This window comes from Tachyglossus aculeatus, chromosome 2 (genome assembly GCF_015852505.1).
Source record: "Tachyglossus aculeatus isolate mTacAcu1 chromosome 2, mTacAcu1.pri, whole genome shotgun sequence".
Classification (NCBI taxonomy): Eukaryota; Metazoa; Chordata; class Mammalia; order Monotremata; family Tachyglossidae; genus Tachyglossus; species Tachyglossus aculeatus.
The window spans coordinates 46,916,060-46,943,522 of NC_052067.1; the positions used below are offsets into that span (position 1 = coordinate 46,916,060).

Here is a 27,463-nt window from a genome sequence, read left to right on the forward strand (position 1 = left end):
GGCAGGAAGGAAGGAAGGAAGGAAGGAAGGAAGGAAGGAAGGAAGGAAGGAAGGAAGGAAGGAAGGAAGGAAGGAAGGAGGGAAGGAAGGAAGGAAAGAAGGAAGGAAGGAAGGAAAAACGCACTTCAGGAGCACTTTGGTGGTTCAATCTTCGGTCTATGCAAGTCTAGAAGGGAAAGAGCAGATTAGTTTTTCAAGTGAATTAACTGAATGAAGCTGATTCAGCTCCAGGCTAGGGTTTGGGGGGCGGCACAGTGGTGAGGGGGGAGAAAAAAGCCAGCGATGTTAAAAGCAGAGAGACATAACATAGAAAAGTGCTTGGATAGCAAGGCATTTCCGGTTTAAAAAGTATGCTGTGCTCCTCCATTTCCTCCCAAGGAGCCCGTACGGTGGTTGGGATTGGATCTCCCCACTGCCACCACTGAGAGTTTCCTCTTGTGTCTAGGCTAGACTGGATACTCTCCTCCATAGAACATCCCCCAAAGAGACACAGGCATTTGTCTGGAGGAGGTCGCCCTGCAAGTGCTCAGACAGGAAGTCTCCCCCCTGAGGGGGCCACTTCATCTATCTTCCAGGACAACCAGGGTCAGATGTCTTTCCCGATCTGAATAGCTGACTTGCCACAGAAAAAATAAGTGATAACTTCAGCTCAATTTAACACTCCTACCGGGTATGAGTAAATCCGGGTACCCCTGGAAATATGCCCAGGAATAACTCGGGTTCCTGAGAAACCTGGGAAATAAATACATCAGTAGAATCTCCTGCAATGAACTATGAAAAGCATTTGGCAACAGAGAGGGCGATGATGACCACCTCATAAAAATTATGTATTAGAAATGCCTGAAGGGATTTGACACTTCAGTCTGCTAAAGAGGAAGGAATATTTTTTCAGTGATGTCTGGCTCAGGCACAAACACTGATCTAAATTGCAGGCAGCCAACTGAGACAGAAGGACCTCAAAATTGATTCTTACTGATGGGGCTACAACAAGGATGGCTCAGCTACGGGGAATCCACAGATAAACCCAAGACCTTTCTTTGATTGGAGGTCCAGCCTCCTCCTTTCTCTCCTCCTCCTCTTCTTCCCCTTTCCCAAACCTTTTCCCACAGAGCTAAATGAAAGCACAATGGGCCTCCTTTGAGTTTTATCTCCTCGGTCTTTTTAGAAGGTATTTTTGATGGTATTGACACCTGTCTACTTGTTCTGTTTTGCTGTCTGTCTCGCCCTTCTAGACTGTGAGTCCTTTTTTGGGTAGGGACTGTCTCTATATGTTGCCAAATTGTACTTTCCAAGCACTTAGTACTGTACTCTGCACACAGTAAGCGCTCAGTAAATATGATTGAATGAATGAATGAGTGACCCACTGGTGATTTAGGGAAATGACCACATACAGGCAATGGAAGAGGCACGAGGAGGGGAGTGAGGAGTAAGGGAAGGAGAGGGGAAGGGAGGGAGGGAGGGAAGGAGGGAGGGAGGGAGGGAGGAAGGAAGGGAGGAAGGGAGGAAGGGAGGAAGGGAGGAAGGGAGGAAGGAAGGAAGGAAGGAAGGAAGGAAGGAAGGAAGGAAGGAAGGAAGGAAGGAAGGAGGGAGATGGGAGCAGAGAGAAAGGAAATAGGGGCTGGATAAAATTGAGATTCAATACTTCTTCCCCCTCCTACTTAGTCTGTGAGCACCATATGGGACAGGAACTGTGCCTGATCTGATTAGCTGGTACCTATTACAGCACTTGGCACATTGTAAGTGCTTAAGAAATACCACCATAATAATAATTATTATTCTCTAACTCCCTGTCCAGGACTCTTCTCTAGGCCACAGTGCTTCTCAATAGAGGTGAGATCATTTGAATCTGTTTTAGGTAGCTGTAATCCCTAGTGGAACCCTGCCCTGACCTCTCTGCGATACACTTAGCTTTCCTTCTCCCCCAACCCCCTGGGGGATTGACCAAAGCTCTTTCCTCTTCTCCCCATTTGCTCATTCCAGGTAGACTTCATTCATTCATTCAATTGTATTTATTGAGCACTCACTGTGTGCAGAGCACTGTACTAAGACTGTGGAAAGTACAATTTGGCAACAGATAGAGACAATCCCTACCTAACAACAGTCTCACACTCTAGAAGGGGGAGACAGACAACAAAACAAAACAAGTAGGTAGAGCTCAGCATGGGGAATGGTGGGGGAGGAAAGGGATTACCTCCATTCAATCAATCAGTAGAATTCTTTGAACACTTAACACTGCGCAGAACATCGTATTAAGCACCTGGGAGAGTAGACGACAATGGAGTTTGTAGACTCGATCCCTGGCCACAGGGAGAAGCAGTGTGGTCTAGTGGATAGAGTGCTGGCCTGGGAGTCAGAAGGTCAAGGGTCCTAATCCGACTCCGCCACTTGTCTGCCGTGCGACTGACCTGGGGCAGTTTCATTTTCCTGTGCTTCAGTTACCTCATCTATAAATTGGGGATTCAGACTGTGAGCCCCACATGGAACGGGGGCTCTATCCAACCAGATTATCTTGTAATAATAATAATAATAACAATAATAATAATAATGGCATTTATTAAGTGCTTACTATGTGCAAAGCACTGTTCTAAGTGCTGGGGGAGATACAAGGCAATCAGGTTGTCCCACTGGGGGCTCACAATCTTAATCCCCATTTTACAGATGAGGGAACTGAGGCACAGAGAAGTTAAGTGACTTGCTCAAAATCACACAGCTGACAAGTGGCGGAGCCAGGATTTGAACCCATGACCTCTGACTCCAAAGTCCAGGCTCTTTCCACTGAGCCACATTGCTTCTCTTCTACCTACGCCAGTGCTTAGAACAGTGCCTGGCACATAGTAAGTGCTTAAAAAAATACCATTAAAAAATGAGCAGAGGTCTACATTAAAGAAAAGTGCTCCAGTGGACAATCCTTTCCAATCTCCTCTAGCCCACTCTAAACCTGGAGTCTACACCTCTGCCCATTTCTGTCCTTGAGTCTAGAATCCGTTTAACTCCCACAGGGGCTGGGATTTCTCCAGGACCAGAGAAGGACCAGCCCTGAGATGATTTTCCCACCTTCAGAGGCTCAGATATGGGAGGATGGGGGAGAGTTTAAGTTAGCTCAGATGAGGCCTGGACTCGGCTGTGGAGATTCTGACTCAGGGCCGGCAGGCCAAGCCCCATAGGATCCCACCCCTGGCTGACCTAAACGTCTGGCTGTGAAGGGAACACAGTCCTCAACTGAACCCAGACATGTCATCAGTGACCGAGAAGCATCAAGGACCTCCAAGGAGGGCCAGGGCCGGCATCCGGAGTAAGTCAGATTCCCACCGACTCCATTCAAGCTTCACCTTTCTCCTCCAAGAGGCCTTCCCTGATTAAGCCCTCCTTTCCTCTTCTCCCACTCCCTTCTGCGGTGCCCTAATTTGCTCTATTTATTCATTCCCCACTCCCAGCCCCACAGCACTAACATCCATATCTGTAATTTATTTATTTGTATGGTTGATGTCTGATAATAATAATGATGGTATTTGTTAAGCGCTTACTATGCGCAAAGCACTGCTCTAAGCGTTGGGGTAGATACAAGGAAATCAGGTTGCCCCACGTGGGACTCAGAATCTTAATCCCCATTTTACAGATGGCACAGAGAAGTTAAGTGACTTGCCCAAAGTCACACAGCTGATAAGTGGCAGAGCTGGGATTACAACCCACGACCTCTGACTCCCAAGCCCGTGCTCTTTCCACTAAGCCACGCTGCTTCTCTATGTCTGTCTCTCTTTCTAGACTGTAAGACAGTTGTGGGCAGGTAATGTGTCTGTTTATTGTTTTTCCATACTCTCCCGAGCGCTTAGTACAGTGCTCTGCCTACAGTAAGCGCTCAATACATTTGATTGAATGAATGAATGAACCACAATGATTCCAGGCCCTCACTCCCTCTCCATAACTGTGACAAATCTCCTAATGGAACCAGGAGGCCTTTCTCTACCGCCCTCACACTGAGTAAAAAGATCCATCCCGTCTTGGCTCTGTCCCAAGTCCATGGCTACTCACCGACACATCTTCTGGGTTCCCCCTGGTTACTTCCACCACCCGAAGGGCAGGGTCCACCTTCACCTTGGCTCTGGTCACAAACTGGATGACTGACGAACTGTCCTGCAGATGAAAAACAAGGGCGGCCACTTCACTTTCCAAGGTGACCCCTGTCTTTACCACCTACCATTGTTGAGGCCCAGCTTCCTTCAGCCTGCCATCCTACCTTAATGGCAATGAAATCCCATGCCCGCATGGACAATATCACCAATAGAAATGAAATCTTTGCAAATTTGGATTTTTCCTATCTGAGAGGGTGTCTCTATTCCTTCCTTTAAAATAAGGCCTGAATCACTCTTTGGAAAACTCCCCAGAGGGAAGCAGCGTGGCCTGGTGATTAAAGCACAGGCCTGGAATCAGAGGACCAGGATTCTAATTCCAGCTCTGCTGCTTGTTTGCTGGGTGTCCTTGGGCAAGTCACTTCACTTCTCTGGGCCTCAGTTCTCCCATCTATAAAATGGGGATTAAGACTGTGAGGCTCATGTGGGACATGCACTGTGTCCAACTTGATTAACTTGTACCTACCCCAGCGCTTAGTACAGCACCTGGTACATAGTAAGCACTTAACAAATACCACTAAAAAAAAACCCAACTACTGGCAGATGCTGAAAAAATAGAGTTTTGTCCTATCCTCCATCCCCTGACCAAATAGCTGAAGCAGATCTTACAATCCTGAAAGTTGCATAAACTTGACTTGCCTCTGAGAAAGCTGTTTAATCGCACAAAAAAAATTCCCAGATCCAGCAAACCACAAATGGCCCTTGATTTACATTTTTCTGGAGGGATCACTGACTTGGCATAGTTGGGGCTAATCCTATACAAGCCTCATCCTCCCTTTCCTGCTACCGTCCCCTTCCCCTTCCCTCCCCACGAGCCCATCGCTATGGAGTGGTTGTCATGGCAGTTGGTTGAGACAGAAGATTGCAAAACATTTTTTTTGTTTTAATTTGGGCTGGAAACTTTTGGGCTTATTATGCACACTGGGACATTTATAAATCCGACGCCAAAAATCAACATGAGCAAATGAATTGCTGGAATGGGAGGGGAATGAATTATACAATGATTAAAAATAAAAATGTGGAAAATTCAAATCCAATTGAATACCTCAGTATCCAGTTAACTCAACTCTGGAGCCCTCAATGCCTTTAGACTAGAAAGAAGTCACAACTTCATTGTGGGCAGGGGGTGTGTCTGCTAATTCTGCTGTACCACACTCTCCCGAACGCTTAGTACAGTGCTCTGCACATAGTAAGCATTCAATAAATGCCACTGATGAATGAACTTCTCTGTATCTCAGATACCTCAGCTGATAAATGGAGATGAGATCTTCCTCATTCTGACTTAGATTGTGAACCCCAGTGTTGGGACAGGGACTGTGTCCAACCTGATTATCTTATATCTAGAGAAGCAGCATGTCCTAGTAGATAGAACATGGGCCTGGGCGTAAGAAGGTCCTGGGTTCTAATCCCCAGCTCCATCACCTGCCCGCTGTGTAACCTTGGACAAGTCATTACATTTTTCTGTGCCTCAGTTCCCTCATCTGTAAATTGGGGATTGAGACTGTCAGCCCTATTTGGGGCAGGAACTGTGTCTAACCCCATTAGCTTGTATCCAGCCCAGGCATATAGTAAGCACTTAACAAATACCACAATTATTACTATTATTGTCATCATTATTATCATTACCCCCGTACTTAATACAGTACTCAACACATCATAAGTCCTTAATAAGCGCAGTTATTATTAAGAAGAAAACTCCTTTTAACAGCTCATTCAAAACCTACTTTCTCTTTAGCTCTCTAGAGACAGGGTGAGTTGGGCTTGTAAGGAATATTTTGTTATTATTTCATTAATGTTGCTGGGAAGGGCAGTGAGATGGGTTGACTGAAGAGCAGTTCACTGACTGAGTTGGGGGGCAGGGAAAGAGTCGGGATTTGAGTCGAAAAGAACACTTTTCTAAAGGAACACTTTTCACCCTGATACAACTTGGATTTCCAAAGCTGAAAACACATCTTTCATAATGATAACTGTGGTATTTGTAAAGCCAGGCACTACTGGGGTAGATACAAGATAATCAGGACCCACATGGGGCTCAAAGTCTAAGTATGGGGAACAGATACTGAATCCCCATTTTAAAGATGAGAGAACTGAGGCAGAAAGAAGTTAAGTGGTTTGTCCAAAGTCACACAGAAGGTAAGTGGCAGAGTTGGGATTAGAATCCGGGTCCTCTGACTCTCAGGCCCAGTGTTCTATCCACTAGGGCACGCTGCTTCATAATTTGAAACAACTGTGGTATTTGTTAAGCACTGACTATGTACCAGGCACTGTTCTAAGCACTGGGTTTCACACATGATAATCAGTTTGGTTACAGTCACTGTCCCACATGAAGCTCACAGTATAAGTAGTTGAGAGATCAGGGATTTCGTTTGCTCTTTACAGCTGAGGGAACTGAAACCTAGAGAAGATAAGTGACTAATGCATTGGGCTGTTTGGCACTTGAGCATTAGATGCCTTTGGTATGGTCACTGACTCATTGCTAATAATAAATAATACTAATAATCATGGTATCTGTTAAGTGTTTACTATGTGTCAAGCTCTGTACTATCAATCAGTAGTATTTATTTTATTTGGTCATCCTCCAGAAATGGGGAATCGGGAGATTGGCTCAGCCTTCAATCCAGAGGTGGAGGCTTCTAGATGGAACACTGGGGTGAACACTAATGCTAACCTTCTTGCTGTGTCTCAATCTCATTTACCTCATCGTGGACACCTCGCCCACGTCGTGCCTCTGGACCCTCTCTCCTTAAATCCAACAGACAAAGATTCTCCCCAGCTTCAAAGTTTTGCTGAAGGCACATCTCCTCCAAAAGGCCTTCCCTGACTGTGCCCCCCACCTTTCCTCTCTTCCTACTCCCTTCTGCATCACCCTGACTTGCTCCCTTTATTCATCCCACCTCAAAGCCCCACAGCACTTATGTACATATCTGTCATTTATTTATTTGTATTAATGTCTGTCTCCCCTCCCCCTAGACTGTAAGCTCATTGTGAGCAGGGAATGTGTCTGTTTATTGCTGTACTGTACTCTCCCAAGCGCTTAGTACAGTGCTCTGCACAGAGCAAGTGCTCAATACATACAATTGAATGAATGAATGATACAAGACAATCAGGGTGGACCTTGTCTCAGGTCTCACAGCCTAAATTAAGAGGGACTAGGATTCCATTCCCGCCACCAAGGGAAATGCCAGAGGATCATGAGGTTTTTTGTTTTTTTCTGACCTTCTTTAATATCTCCGTGTTCAGCAGCATGTAGACAGCCACAGGGCGGGTCTCTTCCTTTGCTAGGGTGCTCAAGTTACAGTGCAGGGTGAGGCAGGGGGTTTCCGGCTTTTCGCAGTCCTTCGAGGCACAAATAAAGGGCAGGGTCAAAATGGCTGATTGTTCACTTTTTTATGATATTTGTTAAGCACTTACTATGTGCCAGGCACTATATTAAGCGCTGGAGTATGTACAAGGCAATCAGGTTGAACTCAGTCGCTGTCCCACCTGGGGCTCACAGTCTTAATCTCCATTTCACAGATGAGGGAATGGAGGCACAGAGAAGTGAAGTAATTATCATCATAATAATATAGTTAATAATATGTGATAATAATAATATAATAATAATTGAGACGTTGGTTAGGCACTTATTATGTGCCAGGCACCGAACTAAGTGCTGGGGTAGATACAAGATAATCAGGTTGGACACAGTACCCGTCCCACGCAGGGCTCCCATTCTCAAATTTCATTTTACAAATGAGGTAACTCAGGCATAGAGAAGTGAAGTGAGTTGCCCAAGGTCACACAGCAGACAAGTGGTGGATCCAGGATTAGACCCATGACCTTCTGACTCTCAAGTCCGTGCTCTATCTACTGTGCCATGCTTAAAGCTCGTGGCCACACCAAAACTTGGCTTTCGAGAGGAAGGTGGCTTATGGAAGCAACATGGTTCCACTTAGGGGTGTTTTTCGCTCCTTTGATGCCACTCTCCTCTCTGTTTCTCTGTTTTTCTGTATCTCTCTCTGTCTCTCTCTCTCCCCTGGCCAATCTGTCCCTACCACAATAAGGCCTCAGTATACCCACCTTCCAGGTGGGCCAGTTTAGGCTCATGGGAACTGGGACTCCCCTGAGGAAACAAGTCTTCTGGAATGCTCCAGGCTGGGGGAGTCTAGAATACAGACCCTCTTCCAATGGTGTGAAGAATCATTAGGATTGGGACCAGGAGTTCAGATCTGTCACGCAGTCAGTCCTATTTATTGAATGCTTACTGAGTGCAGAATACTGTGCTAAGCATTTGGGAGAGTGCAATATAACGTTAAACGGACACCATTCCCCACGCACATCAAGCTTCCAGTCTGCAGTTCAGATCACATCCTGAGGGCAGCAGCAATTGTGTTCCTGATGTCTAGGGAAGCAGGATGGCCTAGTGGAAAGACCCCAGGCCTGGGAGTCAAGAGACCTGGGATCTAATCCCAGATCTGCCACTTGTCTGCTGTGTGATCTTGGGTAAATCACTTCACTTCTCTGGGCCTCAGGTTCCCTCATCAGCAAAATGGGGATTAAATAACAGTTCTCTCTCCAACCTAGACTGTGAGCTCCATGTGGGGTCTTATTATCATGTACATACCCCAGCGCTTACTACGGTGCTTGACACATAGTAGGCAATTAAAAAATACTACAATTAATATTATTCTCCTGGACTTTTATCCTAGGGTCAGTAATGAAGGGAAGGGTGTGGGTATGAGGACTGGGGAATTTATAGGTAATAATCTCCTCATCCCCTCTCAGAGTCACACCTGGAGAGTTTCCAGTACTCTATCAGTCTCAGCTACAGGAGGGAGAGTCAAGCAGTGGCCTACCCATTCCATTCCTAGCTTGGCCAGTGGCTAGAGAGTGGAAGGCTATCTGCTACAAGTCAAAACTCACCCGTGCTGGGCAGCAGCATAATGGGAGAGAGTCAAGGGCAGAGACTCAGGTTAACTGCACAGAAGGAGGCAATGCTAAACCGCTTCCGTATTTTTACCAAGAAAACTCTATTGGTCCACTATTGGAACACTTGCAGATGGAGAGTGGGGCATTCTGGGAGAGATGTGTCTGTGGTGTTGCTATGGGTCAGAAATGATTCGACGGCATAAGACAAATCTCCTCATCCTCTTTCCCACCCCTACTACCTCAGCACATCCAAATCACCTATGTCATCATAGCCCTCTATGTGCCTAAGTATTCCTCTCCTCTTTTTCTCCCTTTTCATTCATTCAATCGTATTTATTGAGCGCTTACTGTGTGCAGAGCACTGTACTAAGCACTTGGGAAGTACTAGTTGGCAACATATAGAGACGGTCCCTACCCAACAGCAGGCTCACAGTCTAGAAGGGGGAGACAGACAACAAAACAAAACATATTAACCAAATAAAATAAATAGAATAAATATGTACAAATAAAATAAAGAAATAAATAGAGTAATAAATACATACAAACATATATACGTATATACAGGTGCTGTGGGAAGGGGAAGTAGGTAAGGCAGGGGAGAAGGGGAAGAGGAAGGAGGGGGATGGAGAGTGGGACATTCCGGGATAGATGTGTCCGTGGCATTGCTTGGGTAGGTGTGCTCTGCACACAGTAAACGCTCCATAAATACGATTGAATGAACAGCATAAGATGAGATATTTGTTAAGCTCTAACTAAGTGCTAATTAGCTTGGACACAGTCCATTTGGGGCTCGCAGACTTAATTCCCATTTTACACATGTGAGAACCGAGGCACAGAGAAGAAAAGTGACTTATCCAAAGTCATAGAGAGACAAGGGGTGGAGCTTAGCTCTAAAGTATACATCTTCAAACTCTGTAGTTTCCTCCTACCTGTAACTTACTTTAGTGACTGCAACCCCAGCTAGATGGAAAGTTCTTGAGAACAGGGAACGTGTCTACTAATTCTATGGAGAAGCAGCTTGGCTTAGTGGATAGAGCATGGGCTTGAGAGTCAGAAGGACCTGGGTTCTAATCCCGTCTCTGCCACATGCCTGCTGTGTGACTTTGGGCAAGTCACTTGAATTCTCTGGACCTCAGTGACCTCATCTGGAAAATGGGGATTAAGAACGTGAGCCCAATGTGGGACGGGTCTTGTTTCCAACCTGATTGACTTGTATCTACCCCAGTGCTGAGAATGGGGCTTGGCACAAATTAGTCACTTAACAAGTACCATAATCATTATTATTGTTGTTGTAATAACAACAACAACCACTCGGCAGAGTGTCCTGCTCCAATTAAGTGCTCAATAAATACTAGCAATAGATTGACGTGGGAAGGTGAAAGTCACAGAGAGGAAATCGTTCTCTTTCCACCTTATTCATCAGTTCTCCTCACCCACTATTTCTCTGATTAAGCTTTTCACTCCTTCCGAGCCCATCTTCTCTCCGATCTCACTCTTCCCAGCTCAGAGATCTTGTTCATGTTACTCCCAGAGCCTTGATATCCAAGACCTCAGCCCTTCGAAGCCTTCCTCAAATCCCACCCCTTCCAATAACACTTGCCTGATTAATCATGGGACTAATCAATTTATGGGACTAAAGTGTTAGGAAAGCATCCCAAACTATTCATTGGCTTTTCCACTTCTGCCATTCCTGGTGCTCTGCACTTTCTATTTAGTTGCTTAAAAGGATTTTCCCTTTTCTCCCAGAGATAAGGTCTGTTCACATTCTTCAGACCATGTGCCATCTCACTCTGGCTAATCACATCTGCTGCTCACAACCCTGATGAGCCTCACGACCCTCACGACCCTTGGGTCTGGTAGACCCAAGAGGAGCGGGCGATAAAAACCGGGGCTAGGGGAGGTGGTCGCTGCTTCTTAAAGTTGCAGTCTCTACCCTCAGAGACCAGCAAGCTCGGCCACTAGTCTGCCGGGTGACCTTGAGCAAGTTGCTTCATTTCTCTGGACCTCAGTTTCCTCAACTGCAAAATGGGGATTAAGACTGTGAGCCCCATGTGGGACATGGATTATGTCCAACCTGATTAGCCCAGCACTTAGTACAGTGCCTAGCATATAGTAAGTGCTTAACAAGTATCATAAAAGAAAAGTACTCCAACCCCACTGGGAAATTCTTACCAGGACTTTTCTCCCGGACTTGGTGAAGAAGGCAAAGATGGTGTGGAAGATGTTTTCTTGGTCTTGAGGGATGACGCAGGGTGTTGGATTTTTCTGGAAAAAGCAGTTTCCTCCCTCATGACCAACCTAGAAGGCAGACAGTAATCATCAAAACTTGAGATTCTAAGTGACTCCAGAACCTCTTTGCACACAATGGATAATGGGCAAAGAAGTAGAGGATGTCATAGAGACAGGGGTATTCGTTAAATTGTACTTATTGAGCACTTACTGTATAGAGCACTGAACTAAGTGCTTGGGAGAGTACAATACAACAATAAACAAACACTTTCCTTGCCCATAACAAGTATTCTTAGGAAAGGACAAATTAGGGTCATTTCCAAGGGTATCATGGTGTCAATGTCTCCACATGCGCCTGTGTGAGCAGTGGAGCTGTTCTATCTAGTACGAATATGCCAGAGAAGGAGTAAATTGCTTCACCTATTATTTTTTATGATTATTTTGGTTTTGATGCTATCTTTTAAGCACTTACTTAGTATCAAGCACTGCTCTAAGTACTGGGGTAGATACAATTTTGTCAGGTTGGACCCAGAGAAGCAGCATGGCATAGCAGATAGAACAAGGGCCTGGAAGTTAGGAGGTCATGGGTTCTAATCCCAGCTCTTCCACTTGTCTGCTGTGTGACCTTGAGCAAGTCATTTCACTTCTCTGGGCCTCATTTCCTCATCTGTAAAATTGGGATCAAAAGTGTGAGCCCCACGTGGGATAGGGACTGTGTTACAACCCGATTTGTTTGTAGCCACCCCAGCGCTTAGTACTGTCTTTGGCACATAGGAAGCACTTCACAAATGCCATAATAAAAATAAATAAGTCCCTGTCCCACTTGGAGCTCACAGTCTAAGTAGGAGGGAGGATGATGTAATTCACGTTTTATAGATGACGTGGCTGAGGCACTGAGAAGTGAAGTGGTTTGCCCAAGGTCACACAGCAAGCAATCGGCAGAGCTGGGATTGGAACCTGGGTCCTCCGACTGCCAGGCCTGTGCTCTATCCACAAGGTCATGCTGCTTCCCCTATCACATCTCCCCTGCTGAGATGACCAGCCAGTAGTGACCACCCAAAGAGGACTGGAAATAAAAACCATTATAAAAATCAATCACCTCTTGCAGATTTCTCCATCACAGGCTTATGGGAACTCAAGGATCAAAGTGTGATCAAAATTGGGGCATATTTAGGAAACCGTTACAAAGTGGAGGGAAGGAAATACTGATTCTGTATTCTATCTCTGAGCAGTTTAGTCACCCCTTCCTCAACCACACAGCAGTAATGTACATATCTGGAATTTATTTCTATTTATGTCTGTCTCCCCCTCTAGACCGTACGAGCCATTCATTCATTCATTCATTCAATCGTATTTATTGAGTGCTTACTGTATGCAGAGCACTGTTCTAAGTGCTTGGGAAGTACAAGTTGGCAACATATAGAGACAGTCTCTACCCAACAACGGGCTCACAGTCTAGAAGGGGGAGACAGACAACAAAACAAAACATATTAACAAAATACAATAAATAGAATAGTAATTATGTACAAGTAAAATTAATCTGGTAATAAATCTGTACAAACATATATACAGGTGTTTTGGGGAGGGGAAGGAGGTAGGGCTGGGAGGACGGGGAGGGGGAGAGGAAGGAGGGGGCTCAGTCTGGGAAGGCCTCTTGGAAGAGGTGAGCTCTCCGTAGGGCTCTGAAGGGAGGAAGAGAGCTAGCTTGGCAGATGTGCGGAGGAAGGGCATTCCAGGCCAGAGGGAGGATGTGGGCTGGGGGTCGACGGTGGGACAGGCAAGAACGAGGTACAGTGAGGAGGTTAGTGGCAGAGGAGCGGAAGGTGTCGGCTGGGCTGTAGAAGGAAAGAAGGGAGGTGAGGTAGGAGGGGACGAGGTGATGGACAGCCTTGAAGCCGAGAGTGAGGAGTTTTTGCCTGATGCGTAGGTTGACTGGTAACCACTGGAGATTTTTGAGCAGGGGAATAACATGCCCAGAGCATTTCTGCACAAAGATGATCTGGGCAGCAGCATGAAGTATATAGACTGAAGTGGGGAGAGACAGGAGGATGGGAGATCAGAGAGGAGGCTGATGCAGTAATCCAGTCAGGATAGGATGAGAGATTGAACCAGCAGGGTAGTGGTTTGGATGGAGGGGAAAGGGCAGATCTTGGCAATGTTGCGGAGGTGTGAGGGGTGAACGAGAGAGCAGAGTCGAGGAGCCAGGAATGTGTCTATCAACTCTGTTGTATTGTAATGTCCCAAGCACTTAGTATGGTGCTCTTCTAGTATGGTGCTCTTCACACAGTAAGTGCTCAATAAATACCACTGTTTGACTGTGGTTTCATGAACCATCCCTCAGCTTACTCTAAAACTGGTACACCGCCGCTCAAGTTTCATGACCTAAAACTTAGATCTAGAAACAAATCCTAGTTTTTTTCCTCCTGTCAGGGATATTTGTGTTCCTCTTCTAAGTGGCTTCATCTCTCCCTGCTCTCAGGCAGGATATAACCAATTGCAGATCCCAAGCAAGGAACTACCTCATAAAGCATAATTAGTTTACATTCGGACCAGGAAAAGGAAAAGACATGTTGATGTGACCCATTCTGTGAACATCCTGATTGTCCCTCACTGGTGTGAAACTGACAAAGCTGGGTTCATGTTTGTCTGAACCAATTAGTTTCAGAGATCTACTATACTTCATCCAGAGTTCAGAAGACATTCCATATGGGGTCAGAGAGTGTTTCGGGGAGAAATAAGCTTTGTGAATATGTTATCTATGCCCTTGATGAATGGGCCAAAAAATGTAGATAATGAAACATTCTGGAGTTGGAACATCCTTTTGATTTTGGCAATAAATTAATGAACAATCTCGGCAACAGTCGGGGGAGGAAGAACAAAATGGAACCGTTTGGAACTACAGTATGATCACCACAGCGACACTGATTAAGGAAAGAGGAAGAAGATGATCTTGTTGACTGTGGCCTGTGAGGTGAACAACGTAGCCGAATTAATCAAATGAAGCCAGGATTACCTAGAGCTCACTGGGATTAGAGCTGCTCAGATCTGAGCCAGAATTTCTGAATTGTTTCACCCGACCTGATCTCACACCCAGGTGGAGGGTGGCTATTCTGGGACCATGTGGGAACAGGGGAGAGAGCTGAATAAACATCTGTTAATCTCCCTCGAGGATTGGGGGTGGGGGGATCAGAGCACCGAAAAGGCTGATTTGTATTTTCTTCCGCCAAGCAGAAGGGTCGAGGAACTTCAAGGGAGAAGAGTAACTTCTTTAAAGTTAAAGACAGGATTTCTCAGATGTACCCAGAGACTGCCGCTTGAACAAAAGAAAGTCTGTTTTTACAGAAGGCAGTTGAGCTGTTTCAGTCTCTGAAGGCACTGAGTTTCTGAGCAGGTCCAAATGGGAACCATGTGCTGGATCTAGGGGCTTGGGTACTCTGCTTTCTTTGAAATTTCCTGTTATCATTTTCCGAAGCAGGTCATCACTCGCCATTCAGTCCCTGGATCATATTGACTTTTGGTTTCCTGAAAAGGAGGAGCACCCAAAGTAGAAGCCATAAGTGCTGCTGAGCCAAGTCTCTTCCTAACAGTCAAGCAATCAATGCTATTTAATGAGCGCTCACCATGTGCAGAATACCGTACTAAGGGCTTGGGAGAATACAATATAACAGAGTTGGTAGGCATGTTACCTGTCCACAATGAACTTAAGCTAAGAATAGTCTAGACTGAGAAGGTGTTCCCCAGTGGATACTGCATGGGGCCAGGAGTCAGAGGGACCTGAGTTCTTATCCCCTCTCTGCCACTTGTCTGCTGTGTGCCCTTGGGCAAGTCACTTCACTTCGCTGTGCCAGAGTTACCTCATCTGTAAATGAGGATTAAAACTGTGAGCTCCATGTGGGATGTGGACTGTGTCCAACCTGATTACTTTGTATCTACTCCAGCACTTAGAACAGTACCTGGCACATAGTAAGTGCTTAACAAATACCATAAAAAGAAAAAGGTTTTGGGTTCTAATCCCAGTTCTGACATCTGTCTGCTTTGTGACCTTGTATGAGTCACATAAATTATCTGTGTGTCAGTTACCTCATCTGTAAAATGGGAATTAAGCCTGTGACTCCATGTGGGTCATGGATTGTGTCCAACCTGATTAGCTTGTATCTACCCCAGTGCTTAGTACATTGCCTGGCACACTGTAAGAGCTTAACAAATGTCATTAAGGAAAAAAAAGCTCAGGGGACATTGGAGACAGCAGGGTCAGAGGGTCAATCCTAATAAAATGATAATTATGGTATCGGTTAAGTGCTAACTATGTGCCAGGTACTGTATTAAGCGCTGGGGTGGATACAAGTAAATCAGATTGGATGCAGTCTTTGTCCCCTGTAGGGCTCACTTTCTCAATTCCCATTTAACAGATGAGGCAACTGAGGGACAGAGAAGCAAAGCCTTCAGCAGCCCCATCAACAACTGTCAATCAGTTCTGAGCCAATCAGATGTGAACAACTCTATCATCTCCCAGCACAAACACTTTGTCGGCTCTCAATCAATCAATGGCATTTTTTGAACGCTTACGGTGTGCAGATAAGTGCTTAACAAATACCATAAAAAAGAGGTTGGGAGAATATAATAGGCTAGAGTTGGTAGGCATGATCCCTGACCACAAAGAACACTTCTAGTCCTTTCCAGGCTTAATCGAGACAATAAGTATAAACACCAAGGCAGATGCAATAATGTGCTTGGAAGGAATCCATTTAGCATTTTCACCCCTACCATGAGATTTGCCACCAACGTTCTTTGAATCTGGAAAGCTTGATACATACATGGCATTCAGTTTCCCAGATTTCCTGAATATTTTCAGGGAAGACAAGCCAGGCACACCACCTGGGCGCTTGGGTTTGTAGGGGGAGATGTTGGCTTACACTGAAGGGTTGCTTTCCAAGTATATGACAAGTGGCAAAACTGGGATTAGAACCCAGAGCCCCTGACACTCAAGCCTGTGCTCTTTCCACATTGCTTCTCTCCTTCCTGTCTCTCTTCTCTTTCCCATATTTTCCATCTTTCCTCTGTCATAGAGCCAATGTTGACTGCAATCAACATGTAGGTAGAGCACAGGCCTGGGAATCAGAAGGTCATGTGTTCTAATCCTGGCTCCGTCACTTGCCTGCTGCATGACCTTGGGCAAGTCTCTTCACTTCTCTGGGCCTCAGTTACCTCATCTGGAAAATGGGGATTGAGACTGTGAGCTCCACATGGGATAGGGACTGTGTCCAACCCAATTTGTTTGTATCCACCTCAGCGCTCTGTAGAGTGCTTGGCACACAGTAAGTGCTTAAGGAATACCACAATTATCATTTTTATTATTATTATCATTATTACCTGCCTGCCACAGAGAGATATGACCCCAGAACTCACCAACAACTCCTGGATATGAAAGATCTCAGCTCCACTGGCAGAGAGGCGGTTGGGGAAAGATATGCTGACCACAGATCTAGGAAGAGTGCTGGGTCCAGCATTATAAACCTGAAATTGATAAAAAAAAAAAAGATTTATTTGCACACACATTAGAATTTGATGTATGTCATTTTGCTCTATAGCAGCTGGACATATTTCTTGGACCGAATTTTCAAAGGACTTACCTTTCTCTGGAAAAATTCTAGAACCTAAACATAAGGCACTGTATTCCTGAGGTGAATTCATTCAACAGTATTTACTGAGCACCTACTATCTGTAGGGCATGTACTAAGCACTTGGGGGAGTACAATACAACAATAAGCAGACACATTCCCTGCCCTCAACGAGCTTGGTGCCATCACAAAAGAACAGCAGGTTCAAAGGGATTTGTGATTTATTATTAGTAATGATAACAATAATGATAATACTTGTTAAGCATTTACCATATGCCCAACACTTTTCTAATCAGGTTAGACAGAGTCCCTGTCCCACACTGGGCTCCCAGTCTTAATCCCCCTTTTACAGATGAAGTAACTGAGGCCCAGAGAAGTCAAGTGACTTGCCCAAGGTCACACAGCAGACATGTGGAGGAGCCAGGATTAGAACCCAGGTCCTTCTTACTCCCAGGCCTGTACTCTACTCACTAAGCCACATTGCAAAAAAATGATCCCAGGGATTGTTACAGCAATGGGGTTTGGATGGGAAGAGAAATTGTAATGTCAAAGGTTCCGTCTAGCTACTCCCTAAAGCATTAGGGAGTCTTGTGGGGTCTTGTGGTTATAAATTTCCATTTCTCTCTCTGACCCTGCCCATGCACTGAGTTGGACCAATTTCTTGGTGTTGAAGTCAATGCTGACTGCTATCTCTAATTAGTGCACTTAAGTATGTAAGCGCCTAGTACAGTGCTTGCACTGAGAAGCAGCATGGCCTAGTGGATAGATCTTAGACCTGTGCATTAGGAGGACCTTCATTCAATTGTATTTACTGTGTGCAGAGCACTTTACTAAGTCCTTGGGAGAGTACAACAGAACAATAAACAGACACATAAAAAGACCTGGCTTCTAATCCCGGCTCCACCACTTGTCTGCTGTGTGACTTTGGGCAAGTCATTTCACTACAGTGTGCCTCAGTTCCCTAATCTGCAAAATGGGTATTTAGACTGTGAGCCCCATTAAGGACTGTGTGCAACCTGATTTGTTTTTAACTACCCCAGCGCTTAGTACAGTGCCTGGCTCATAGTAAAGTGCTTAACAAGTACCACAGTTACTAATAAATACCAAGTTCCAGTTGACTGATTGGAAAGAGCATGTAACTCAGGGTCAGGAGATCCTGGTTTTAGTCCACTTGCCTTTTGTGTGGCTTAGGGCAAGTCACTTAACCCCTCCAAGTCTCGGCTTCCTCATCCATAAAATAGAGATAAGATTCCTGCCCTCCCTTCCTCTTATTCTGTGAGCCTCACGTGGGAGAGGAACTGGGTATCCAGCAGGCACTATTTCATATCTATCGTCAAAGCTTAGCACATTCCCAATTATTTTTCCGAACAGTGAGAGAATAGGAGCTGGTCAAGAAGAGACCTAAATGATCCTAAATGGAGAGGAGTGTAAATCCAATTATACTCAACAATGATTGCAATCAACATTGGCTCCACGACAGAGGAAAGAGGGAAAAGATGTGGAAGAGAAGAGCCACAGGAAGGAGAGAAGCAATGTGGAAAGAGCACAGGCTGAGAGTCAGGGGCCCTTGTGTTCTAATCCCAGTTTTGCTACTTGCCTGTTGTGTGACCTTGGGCAAGTCACTTAACTTCTCTCACAGGATCCTCATCAGTAAAATGGGGGTGAAATACCTGTTCTCCCTCCCCCACAAGATAGTGAGTCCGATGCAGGCCAGGGATGATTGTCTTGTAGCTACCCTAGGGCTTAGTACAAGCTTGACACATAGCAAGCACTTAGCAAATGTCACAGTTATTATTATTCTTAGAAAGGCAAGGTTTAGGGAAGCCCTGTGCCATACAAATTGTTGTACTGTAGACTGTAAGCTCCTCTAGCACCTCTCAGGGTCATACTTGGAGAGTTTCCAGTACTCAACCAGTCTTGGCTATGGGAGGGAGAGTAAAGCAGAGGCCTATCCATTCCATTCCTAGCTTGGGCAGTGGCTAGTGAGTGGAAGGCCATCTGCTACAAGTCAAAGCTCACCCATGTTGGGCAGCAGTGGCATGGGAGAGAATCAACGGCGGAGACTCAAGTTGACTGCGCAGAAGGAGGCAATGGTAAACCACTTCCATATTTTTACCAAGAAAACTCTATGGATCCACTACCAGAACAATTGCAGATGGAGGTGGGGCATTCTAGGAGAGATGTGTCCATGGCATCCCTATGGGTCAGACATGACTCGACAGTATAAGACTGACAGAAGCTCCTCTAGACTGCAAGCTGGTCCTATAGACTGTAAGTTCCTTGTGGGCAGGGAATGTGTCTGTTTATTGTTTTATCGTACTCTCCCGACCACTTAGTACAGTACTTTGCACATAGTAAGTGCTCAATAAATGCGGTTGAATGAATGAATAAGACATCAAAGACTCCAGGAATCTCCAGGATTAAGGTCAGAGAGGAAGACAGATGGGAACAGTTAATGATATTTCTAATGTGGCTGAATCTGTCCTAGCCACTCTAAGGCTCCCGTTGACTCCTTATCCGAAGAAGCAGAATTGCAAAGTAGGTAGAGCACGGGCTTGGGAGTCAGAAGGACAGGGGTTCTAATCCCATCTCCACTACTTGCCTGCTGTGGGGCCTTGGGCAAGTCACTTAACTTCTCTGTGTCTCAGTTACCACATCTGTAAAATGGGGATTAAGACTGTAAGCCCCATGTGGGACAGGGACTGTGTCCAACCAGCTTTGCTTCTTTCCACTCCAGCACTTAGTACAGTGCCAGGCACATAGTAAGCATTTAACAAATACCATTATTATTATTATTGTTAAGAAGAAGTAGAAGAAGAAAGCCACCTGGCTCTTGCCCCTGCCTCATGCACGCTAGTCTCAGGAATGCCCAAATGATGAGGACAGAGGAAAGCAGATATCAAATACAACTCTGGGACACAAGAACAGAGAAAACTGAAGAGAGCCAAGCTCTGAGGTGGCAGAATGCTGAAATGGTCCAGATTTTTCATTTAGAAACACCCCCGGCTCACTGAATTGCACTCCCTCACTCAATGTCGCTAATCAGATATAAGTTTGGGTATATCCTACCCCTGCTTGCTACAAACATTTTACTGTTGGAGTGCCAGCAAATGTCCACATACGAAACTTACAGTCTTTTCACTCATTTCCTCCACCTCCTTCTCCTCTTCCTCGCCCCTTTCCTCCTCCTCCTCTGCTACTCTACAGGCAGAGAAGTATTATAAATGTGGGCAAATGGTCAGGTTCCCATTAAGTAAAACTGTGACAGAAACCATGCTTAAGCCATTATAACTCTTCCTGCTGCCTTCCCACCCACAGACTCAAAAATTCACCACAGAGTGAGGTTTACCACTTTCTTGGAAAGAAAGCCTGTAACTTGTTTCAGAACATTTTTTTTTAAAAAGGAGATTTGCAGAGAAACCTTTTTTTACATTGCAACTTTTCTCCTCTCTGAGGGCGTCGTATCCTGTCTTGAAAAATATCAGGATTTTCAACCCCCCCGACCCCAAGCTTATGCTCTCTCTCTCTCTCCTCAACGTCGAAGGGAAGTAGTTAGTCACTGCCCAACTACATCTGGTCTTTATCGGGCCCCAACCAATAACAAAAGGTGATGGAAAAGAACCATAAATCTCCGAGCCTGAATGCAAAAATCACAGAAGCCTGGTGGGAGGGAAGCCAAACTCCCAGGGGTGGCTCAAAAGTCTCAAACTCTGCCTTTGACTGGACCATTTTCCCTAGTCTCCCCTAAACTCAGCAGAGGGCATGACAGCCAGGGTTTGGTTACCTAGGAATATATTCCCTAGCTTGAGGATGAAGACATGTGGTTCCTATTATAAGTGGCACCGTGCCTAGGAGAACAGTGTGGACAGAGGGAGGGTGAAATGTTTACAAGATTCAACCAATATTTTCCTCCCGCTCTTCCACCCACGCAGGCCTTTCAATTCCTCTTAGGGTCCCTGAGAGTCAGAGGACCAGGGTTCTAATCCCGGCTCTGCCGCTTGTCTCCTGTGTAACCTTGGGTAAGTCACTTCACTTCTCTGGGCCTCATCTGTAAAATGGGGATTAAGTCCCAGGGACTATGTCCAACCTGATCAACTTCAATCTAGCCCAGCGCCAAAACAGTGCTTGACACATTTTTTTATGGTATTTGTTAAGTACTTACTATGTGCCAAGGACTAGTTTAAGCGCTAGCGTAAAATACAAGATAGTCAGGTTGGACATAGTCTCACACGGGGTCCAGAATTTTAATCCCCATTTTACAGATAAGTGAGGTCCAGATAAATGAAGTGGATTGCCCAAAGTCACACAGCAGACGAGAGAAGCAGTGTGGCTCAGTGGAAAGAGCACAGGCTTTGGAGTCAGAGGTCATGGGTTCAAATTCCGGCTCTGCCAATTGTCAGCTGTGTGACTTTGGGCAAGTCACTTAACTTCTCTGTGCCTCAGTTACCTCATCTGTAAAAATGGGGATTAAGACTGTGAGCTCCCTGTGGGGCAACCTGCTTGTCTTGTAACCTCCCCAGTACTTAGAACAGTGCTCTGCACATAGTAAGTGCTTAATAAGTGGCACAGCCAGAATTAGAGCCCAGGTCTTTCTGACCCCCAGACCAATGCTCTATCCACTAGGCCATGCTGCTTCCCAAAGTGCTTAACAAATACTAATATTATTATTATTACCATCATCATTATTCCAGCATCAGGGCAGGGTGTCTGGAGGGATGGAATGTTGCCTTCTTTAGCCAGCCCAGAGACACAAGGGAGCTGGATTTGATGGAGAATGGGAATTATGGAAAATCTCCCAGGGGTGGGTCCCCAGTTCAGGAAACCGTGTGTTACTGCTGTGCCTTCAACACACAGGAAGGGACAAGTGCTTTCTCTTTCCTGGGGCACTTCTGGGCCCAGATGACAGACAGCCACGATGGGAAAAGAGGAGCCTCTGTCTTACCTGGAGAGAGATGTTGAGGGGCTGAAAATGGCATTCCATGTCTTCATGCTGAACAAAGTTGGACGGCTCCACAGAGTCACCGTACACGAAGGAGGTGGGGAACATCGTCCTGAAAGAGCCAAGCGTGTCTTGGTTTCCTCAACTGTAAAATGGGGATTCAATACCTGTTCTCCCTCCTACTTAGACTTTGAGCCCCATGTTGGACAGGGACTGTGTCCCACCTGATTATTTGTGTATATCAATGTCTGTCTTCCCCTCTAAACTGTGAGCTTGTTGTGGGCAGGAACTGTGTCTGTTAATTGTATTATACTCTCCCAAGCTCTTAGTACAGTGCTCTGCACACAGTAGCTGCTCAATAAGTACAACTGAATGAATGAATGAATCCCATCATCTCTGTCCTGTCCTGGTCTGGACACTATAGGTCCCTGTCCAGGCAGCTCTTCCCACAACTCTTCCGTTTTAAGTAAGATTCCTTTCATCCTGGACCTTTTCCTTTCCAGTTCTCTACTCCTCCTCGCCCTAACTGAAACATGGCTGTCGTCGGACGACACGGTCTCTTCTGCTGCTCTCTGCAGTGCAGGCCTCTTCTTCTCCCACTCCCCCAGACTCACTGGAAAAGGAGGAGGTGTCGGTTTCCTTCTCGCCCCCCAATGTCGCTTTCGCACTATCCCTCCTCCCCCTTCCCTTTCCTTCCCCTCCTTTGAAGCCCACATTATTCGCCTCTACCACCCCCTCCAGATTCTTGTAGCCGTCATCTACCGCCCTCCGGGCCCCACTTCCAACTTCTTTAACAACTTTGACCCCTTCCTCACATTCCTTCTCTCCTTCTCCATGCCCACTCTGATCCTTGGAGACTTCAATATCCACATGGATATCCCTAACGACTCCTCTGCCGCCCGCCTTCTATCTCTCCTTGACGCTGCCAACCTCTTCCTCCACCCCACCTCACCCACTCACCAACTTGGTCATACCCTCGACCTCATCATCTCCTACCGCTGCACTGTGTCCACCCTCACCAACTCTGTGATCCCTCTCTCTGATCATAATCTTCTCACCTGCCTCCTCACTCACACTCCTTTCCCCTGTAACTCCGTATTACTCCCTCACAGAGATCTCCGCTCTCTGGACCCCACCCATCTTTCAGAACGCCTCACACCCCACCTCGCCGCCCTCTCCTCTCTACCCAGTCTTGATGATCAGATTACTGCTCTCAACTCTACCCTTTCTACTCAGCTAGACTCGCTCGCTCCCCTTTCCCTTCGCCGCTCTCGCACCACTAACCCACAGCCCTGGATCACTGCCACTGTCCGCCTCCTTCGCTCTTATGCTCGAGCTGCCGAACGCTGCTGGCGAAAGTCTAAACACCATGCCAACCTCGTTCACTTCAAGTTTATCCTTTCCTGCCTTAACTCAGCCCTCTCTTCTGCCAGACAAAACTATTTCTCCTCCCTTATTGACACCCATGCCCATCACCCCCGCCAGCTCTTCCGTACATTCAACTCCCTTCTCAGGCCCCCGGTTCCTCCCCCTCCTCCTTCCCTCACCCCCAACGATCTGGCCTCCTACTTCATTAACAAAATTAAATCCATCAGGTCCGACCTCCCCAAAGTCTCTTCCCCCCTTTCTCCAACCCCCCGGCTCTCAACATTCTCTGCTACTCTCCCATCCTTCCCAGTGGTATCCTCAGAGGAACTCTCCTCCCTCCTCTCAAGTGCTACTCCGGCCACCTGTGCTTCTGACCCCATTCCCTCTCATCTTATGAAATCTCTCGCTCCATCCCTTCTCCCCTCCTTAACTTCCATCTTCAACCGCTCACTCTCCACTGGTTCCTTCCCCTCTGCCTTCAAACATGCCCATGTCTCTCCCATCCTAAAAAAACCCTCTCTTGACCCCACCTCACCTTCTAGTTATCGTCCCATATCCCTCCTACCATTCCTTTCCAAACTCCTTGAACGAGTTGTCTACACGCGCTGCCTAGAATTCCTCAACAACAACTCTCTCCTCGACCCCCTCCAGTCTGGCTTCCGTCCCCTTCATTCCACGGAAACTGCGCTCTCAAAGGTCACCAATGACCTCCTGCTTGCCAAATCCAACGGCTCATACTCTGTCCTAATCCTCCTCGACCTCTCAGCTGCCTTTGACACTGTGGACCACCCCCTTCTCCTCAACACGTTATCTGACCTTGGCTTCACAGACTCCGTCCTCTCCTGGTTCTCCTCTTATCTCTCCGGTCGTTCTTTCTCAGTCTCTTTTGCAGGCTCCTCCTCCCCCTCCCATCCTCTTACTGTGGGAGTTCCCCAAGGTTCAGTGCTTGGTCCCCTTCTGTTCTCAATCTACACTCACTCCCTTGGTGACCTCATTCGCTCCCACGGCTTCAACTATCACCTCTACGCTGATGACACCCAGATCTACATCTCTGCCCCTGCTCTCTCCCCCTCCCTCCAGGCTCGCATCTCCTCCTGCCTTCAGGACATCTCCATCTGGATGTCCGCCCGCCACCTAAAGCTCAACATGTCGAAGACTGAGCTCCTTGTCTTCCCTCCCAAACCTTGTCCTCTCCCTGACTTTCCCATCTCTGTTGACGGCACTACCATCCTTCCCGTCTCACAAGCCCGCAACCTTGGTGTCATCCTCGACTCCGCTCTCTCATTCACCCCTCACATCCAAGCCGTCACCAAAACCTGCCGGTCTCAGCTCCGCAACATTGCCAAGATCCGCCCTTTCCTCTCCATCCAAACCGCGACCCTGCTAATTCAAGCTCTCATCCTATCCCGTCTGGACTACTGCACTAGCCTTCTCTCTGATCTCCCATCCTCGTGTCTCTCTCCACTTCAATCCATACTTCATGCTGCTGCCCGGATTATCTTTGTCCAGAAACGCTCTGGACATATCACTCCCCTCCTCAAAAACCTCCAATGGCTACCGATCAATCTGCGCATCAGGCAGAAACTCCTCACCCTGGGCTTCAAGGCTCTCCATCACCTCGCCCCCTCCTACCTCACCTCCCTTCTCTCCTTCTACTGCCCAGCCCGCACCCTCCGCTCCTCCACCACTAATCTCCTCACTGTACCTCGCTCTCGCCTGTCCCGCCATCGACCCCCGGCCCACGTCATCCCCCGGGCCTGGAATGCCCTCCCTCTGCCCATCCGCCAAGCTAGCTCTCTTCCTCCCTTCAAGGCCCTGCTGAGAGCTCACCTCCTCCAGGAGGCCTTCCCAGATTGAGTCCCTTCTTTCCTCTCCCCCTCGTCCCCCTCTCCATCCCCCCACCTTACCGCCTTCCCCTCCCCACAGCACCTGTATATATGTATATATGGTTGTACATATTTATTACTCTGTTTATTTATTTATTTATTTATTTTACTTATACATTTCTATCCTACTAATTTTATTTTGTTGGTATGTTTGGTTCTGTTCTCTGTCTCCCCCTTTTAGACTGTGAGCCCACTATCGGGTAGGGACTGTCTCTATGTGATGCCAATTTGTACTTCCCAAGCGCTTAGTACAGTGCTCTGCACATAGTAAGCGCTCAATAAATACGATTGATTGATTGATTGATTGATTCCTGTCAGCTCCTTGTGGGCAGGGCATGTGTCTACTAACTATGTTATATATACTCTCCTAGGTGCTTAGTACAGTGCTCTGCACAAAATAATCGCTCAATAAATATGATTTAATGAATAAGCTCCTCCTCTAGACTACAAGGTTATTGTAAACAGGGAATGTGTCTGCCAACCCTGTTACATCATATTATTATTATTATTATTATGGTATTTGCTAGGTGCTTACCATGTGCCAAGCATTGTTCTACGTACTGGGGTAGATACAAGGTAATCAGGTTGTCCCACGTGGGACTCACAGTCTTAAGCCCCATTTTACAGATGAGGTAACTGAAGAACGGAGAAGTCAAGTGGCTTTCCCAAGATCACACAGCAGACAAGTGGCGGAGCCTGGATTAGAACCCATGACCTCTGACTCCCAAGCCCATGCTCTTTCCACTAAGCCAAGCTGCTTCTCTCAAATGCTTAATTCAGTGCACTGCAAGCAGTTCGTGCTCACTAATACCTATGATTGATTATATCCTTCTAGACTGTAAGCTTTATTCACCCCCGCTTCCCAGCCCCACAGCATTTATATACATATCTTTAATTTATTTATTTATATTCATGTCTGTCTCCCCACCTAGACTGTAAGCTCCTAGTGGGCAGGGAATGTGTTTGTTTATTGTTCTATTGTACTCTCCCAGGTGCTTGGTACAGTGCTCTGCACACAGTAAATGCTCAATTAATATGACTGAATGAGTAAGTTCGTCTTCTAGACTGTAAAGTCGTTGTGAGCAGGGAACATGTCTACCAACTCTGTTATAGCGTACTCTCCCAAGTGCTTAGTATAGTGCTCTGCACACAGTAAGCACTTGATAAATACCACTGATTGCTGAGGAACAATCTATCCGAGACCTTTATCCTTTGAGTCTGTCCTTCCTCTCTCCCCTGTAGGAATTCTAACCCTGTGAGCCCCATGTGGAATGGGGATCATGTTCAACCTGAATATCTTGTTTCTATTGCAGCACTTAGTACAGTGCCTGGCACGTAGTAAGTTCTTAACAAATACCACAATTATCATTATTACCATCATTATTATCATTATTATTTTTTTCACCTGAAGGACTCATTTATTCATCCATTCAATCATATTTGTTCAGTGCTGCCTGTGTGCAGAGCACTGTACTAAGCACTTGGAAAGTACAATTTGGCAACAGACAGAGACAATCCTGGACAAAATGACCTCAGCATAGTGCTACTGAAGTGTCATAACCAGCAAGCAATTGCTAAGGTAGGCTCTGAGGCCTTGAGTTATCTCACTCTAGAGAACGTCCTAATACTAATAATTGTGCTATTTGTTAAACACTTACTATGATCCAGGCATTGTCCTAAGGGCTGGGGTAGATACAAGCTCATCAGGTTGAACACAGTCCCTGTCCCATTTGGGGCTCACACTCTTAATCCCCATTTTCCATTAATTCATTCATCCATTCAATCATATTTATTGAGCGCTTACTGTGTGCAGAGCACTGTACTAAGCGCTTGGGAAGTACAAGTTGGCAACATATAGAGACGGTCCCTACCCAACAGCGGGCTCACAGTCTAGAAGGAGGAGACAGACAACAAAACAAAACATATTAAAAAAATAAAATAAATAGAATAAATATGTACAAGTAAAATAAATAGAGTAATAAACATGTACAAACATACATACATATATACATATATACAGGTGCTGTGGGGAGGGGAAGGAGGTAAGGTGGGGGGGATGGGGAGGGGGAGGAGCTGGAGAGGAAGGAGGGGGCTCAGTCTGGGAAGGCCTCCTGGAGGAGGTGAGCTCTCAGTAGGGCTTTGAAGGGAGGAAGAAAGCTGGCTTGGCGGATGTGCAGAGGGAGGGCATTCCAGGCCCGGGGGAGGACGTGGGCCGGGGGTCGATGGCGGGACAGGTGAGAATGAGGCACAGTGAGGAGGTTAGCGGCAGAGGAGTGGAGAGTGTGGGCTGGGCTGTAGAAGGAAGGAAGGGAGGTGAGGTAGGAGGGGACGAGGTGATGGACAGCCTTGAAGCCGAGAGTGAGGAGTTTTTGCCTGATGCATAGGTTG

The 27,463-nt window shown here is 46.4% G+C and overlaps 1 protein-coding gene and 2 non-coding genes across 3 annotated transcripts in view; 2 read left to right on the plus strand and 1 right to left on the minus strand.

Moving 5' to 3' along the window:
* The window catches only part of ITGA9 (integrin subunit alpha 9), a 285,545-nt gene that overhangs the window by 26,108 nt on the left and 231,974 nt on the right, over positions 1-27,463 (minus strand). Inside the window, exons 22-26 of the mRNA XM_038761964.1 lie at positions 21,825-21,933; positions 16,671-16,778; positions 11,208-11,333; positions 7,344-7,463; positions 4,030-4,131 (exon numbers count right to left, since the gene is read on the minus strand). Coding sequence (XP_038617892.1) covers positions 4,030-4,131; positions 7,344-7,463; positions 11,208-11,333; positions 16,671-16,778; positions 21,825-21,933 — 565 coding nt within the window. The remainder of the gene's footprint in view (positions 1-4,029; positions 4,132-7,343; positions 7,464-11,207; positions 11,334-16,670; positions 16,779-21,824; positions 21,934-27,463) is intronic.
* Positions 8,882-9,019, plus strand: LOC119925044. Its single transcript, XR_005449716.1, has one exon. It is a non-coding gene; the product is annotated as a small nucleolar RNA SNORA7 (small nucleolar RNA).
* LOC119924801 lies at positions 18,754-18,891 on the plus strand. The gene has a single exon (XR_005449494.1). It is a non-coding gene; the product is annotated as a small nucleolar RNA SNORA7 (small nucleolar RNA).